At 70.7% G+C, this 1,074-nt stretch overlaps 2 protein-coding genes across 2 annotated transcripts in view; one reads left to right on the top strand and one right to left on the bottom strand.

Annotated features, from left to right (window-relative positions):
* OPLAH (5-oxoprolinase, ATP-hydrolysing) overlaps positions 1–526 on the top strand; it is a 12,570-nt gene extending 12,044 nt beyond the window's left edge. The window contains 2 exon segments of the mRNA XM_077758128.1: positions 1–99; positions 347–526. Of these exon segments, the coding sequence (XP_077614254.1) occupies positions 1–99; positions 347–493 (246 nt within the window). The 3' untranslated portion in view covers positions 494–526.
* The window catches only part of LOC144226668 (sphingomyelin phosphodiesterase 5-like), a gene marked incomplete at its 5' end in the record, with an annotated part of 2,415 nt that continues 1,778 nt past the window's right edge, over positions 438–1,074 (bottom strand). The window contains 3 exons of the mRNA XM_077758129.1: positions 438–695; positions 768–903; positions 981–1,044. Coding sequence (XP_077614255.1) covers positions 603–695; positions 768–903; positions 981–1,044 — 293 coding nt within the window. The remainder of the gene's footprint in view (positions 696–767; positions 904–980; positions 1,045–1,074) is intronic.

Consider the following 1,074-nt stretch of genomic DNA (forward strand, 5'->3'; position numbering starts at 1 on the left):
GGCGGCGAGCCCGGCGCCCGGGGCCTAAACCTGCTGATCCGCAAGGACGGCCGGACGGTGAATCTGGGTGGGAAGACGTCGGTGCCCGTGTTCCCCGGGGTAAGGACCCACACCTGTCCCCCTCATTCCCGCCCTCCCTCCCGCGGCCCCCTTTCCGCAGAGGGTGAGCAGAGTTGCAAAAATAACCAGAGTCTGAATTTAATTTGGTTTCCGAAGGAGAGAGGGCGCACAGTGGGGCCTCTGTGGATGGATGCGCTGCCCGGGGGGGGCGGGGAGGGGGGGCTGCAGCGAGAGGCCGGCTTGGGGGCGTCCACGCTCTCGCTGAGCCTGCCCCTCTGCTCCACAGGACGTGTTCTGCCTCCACACACCAGGGGGTGGGGGCTACGGGGACCCGGACGACCCCGCCCCCCCGCCGGGGTCGCCCCCGCAGCCTCCAGCCTTCTCTGAGCGCGGCAGCGTCTACGAGTACCGCAGAGCCCAGGAGGCGGTGTGAGGGAGGCCCCACAATAAAGAGCGAGGCCCCCCAGTTCCTGCGGCAGCCGGCGAGGCTGACGCTGCGCGTCCGTGTCGGTCCGTCGTCATCTGTCGCCTGGGAGCCTGTGTCAGGAGGGCACGGAAACTCGGAGCCGAAGTCCCACGGCCAGGTGGTCTGTGAGCCCCGCCAGGGCCGTGCTGAAGGTCACCTGTTCCGCTTCCTGGGGGCGGGAGTCAGCCTGAGGAGTCGCCCCAGCTGCAGCCCGCCCAGCGCCCTGAATTCCGCCACTGACCGGGCTTAGCGGGCCTCCGACCGCTCCCCGGTGCACGATGTAGTCCAGGCGGCGGCCCCGCCAGGGCTCCGCCGGGTGGCCTCCGCCCGGAGGGCCCGCCAGGTAGCGGAGGCGCCCTTTCTCCTGCTCCAGGGCCCTGAGGAGGGATGGTGTCACCAAGGCCAGGGCACCCCAGCGTTCCGGGCGGTGCCTGACCCCCAGGTCGCCACTCACCTCCTTAACATCTCCGGGGAGCAGGCCTCGGAGTGGCGGAGGGTGGAGGCGGTCAGCATCGTGCCTGGGGGAGGGCGGGCGACGGGCGGAGTGT

The sequence above is a fragment of the Crocuta crocuta genome, unplaced genomic scaffold, assembly GCF_008692635.1.
Source record: "Crocuta crocuta isolate KB4526 unplaced genomic scaffold, BGI_CrCroc_1.0 scaffold327, whole genome shotgun sequence".
Classification (NCBI taxonomy): domain Eukaryota; kingdom Metazoa; phylum Chordata; class Mammalia; order Carnivora; family Hyaenidae; genus Crocuta; species Crocuta crocuta.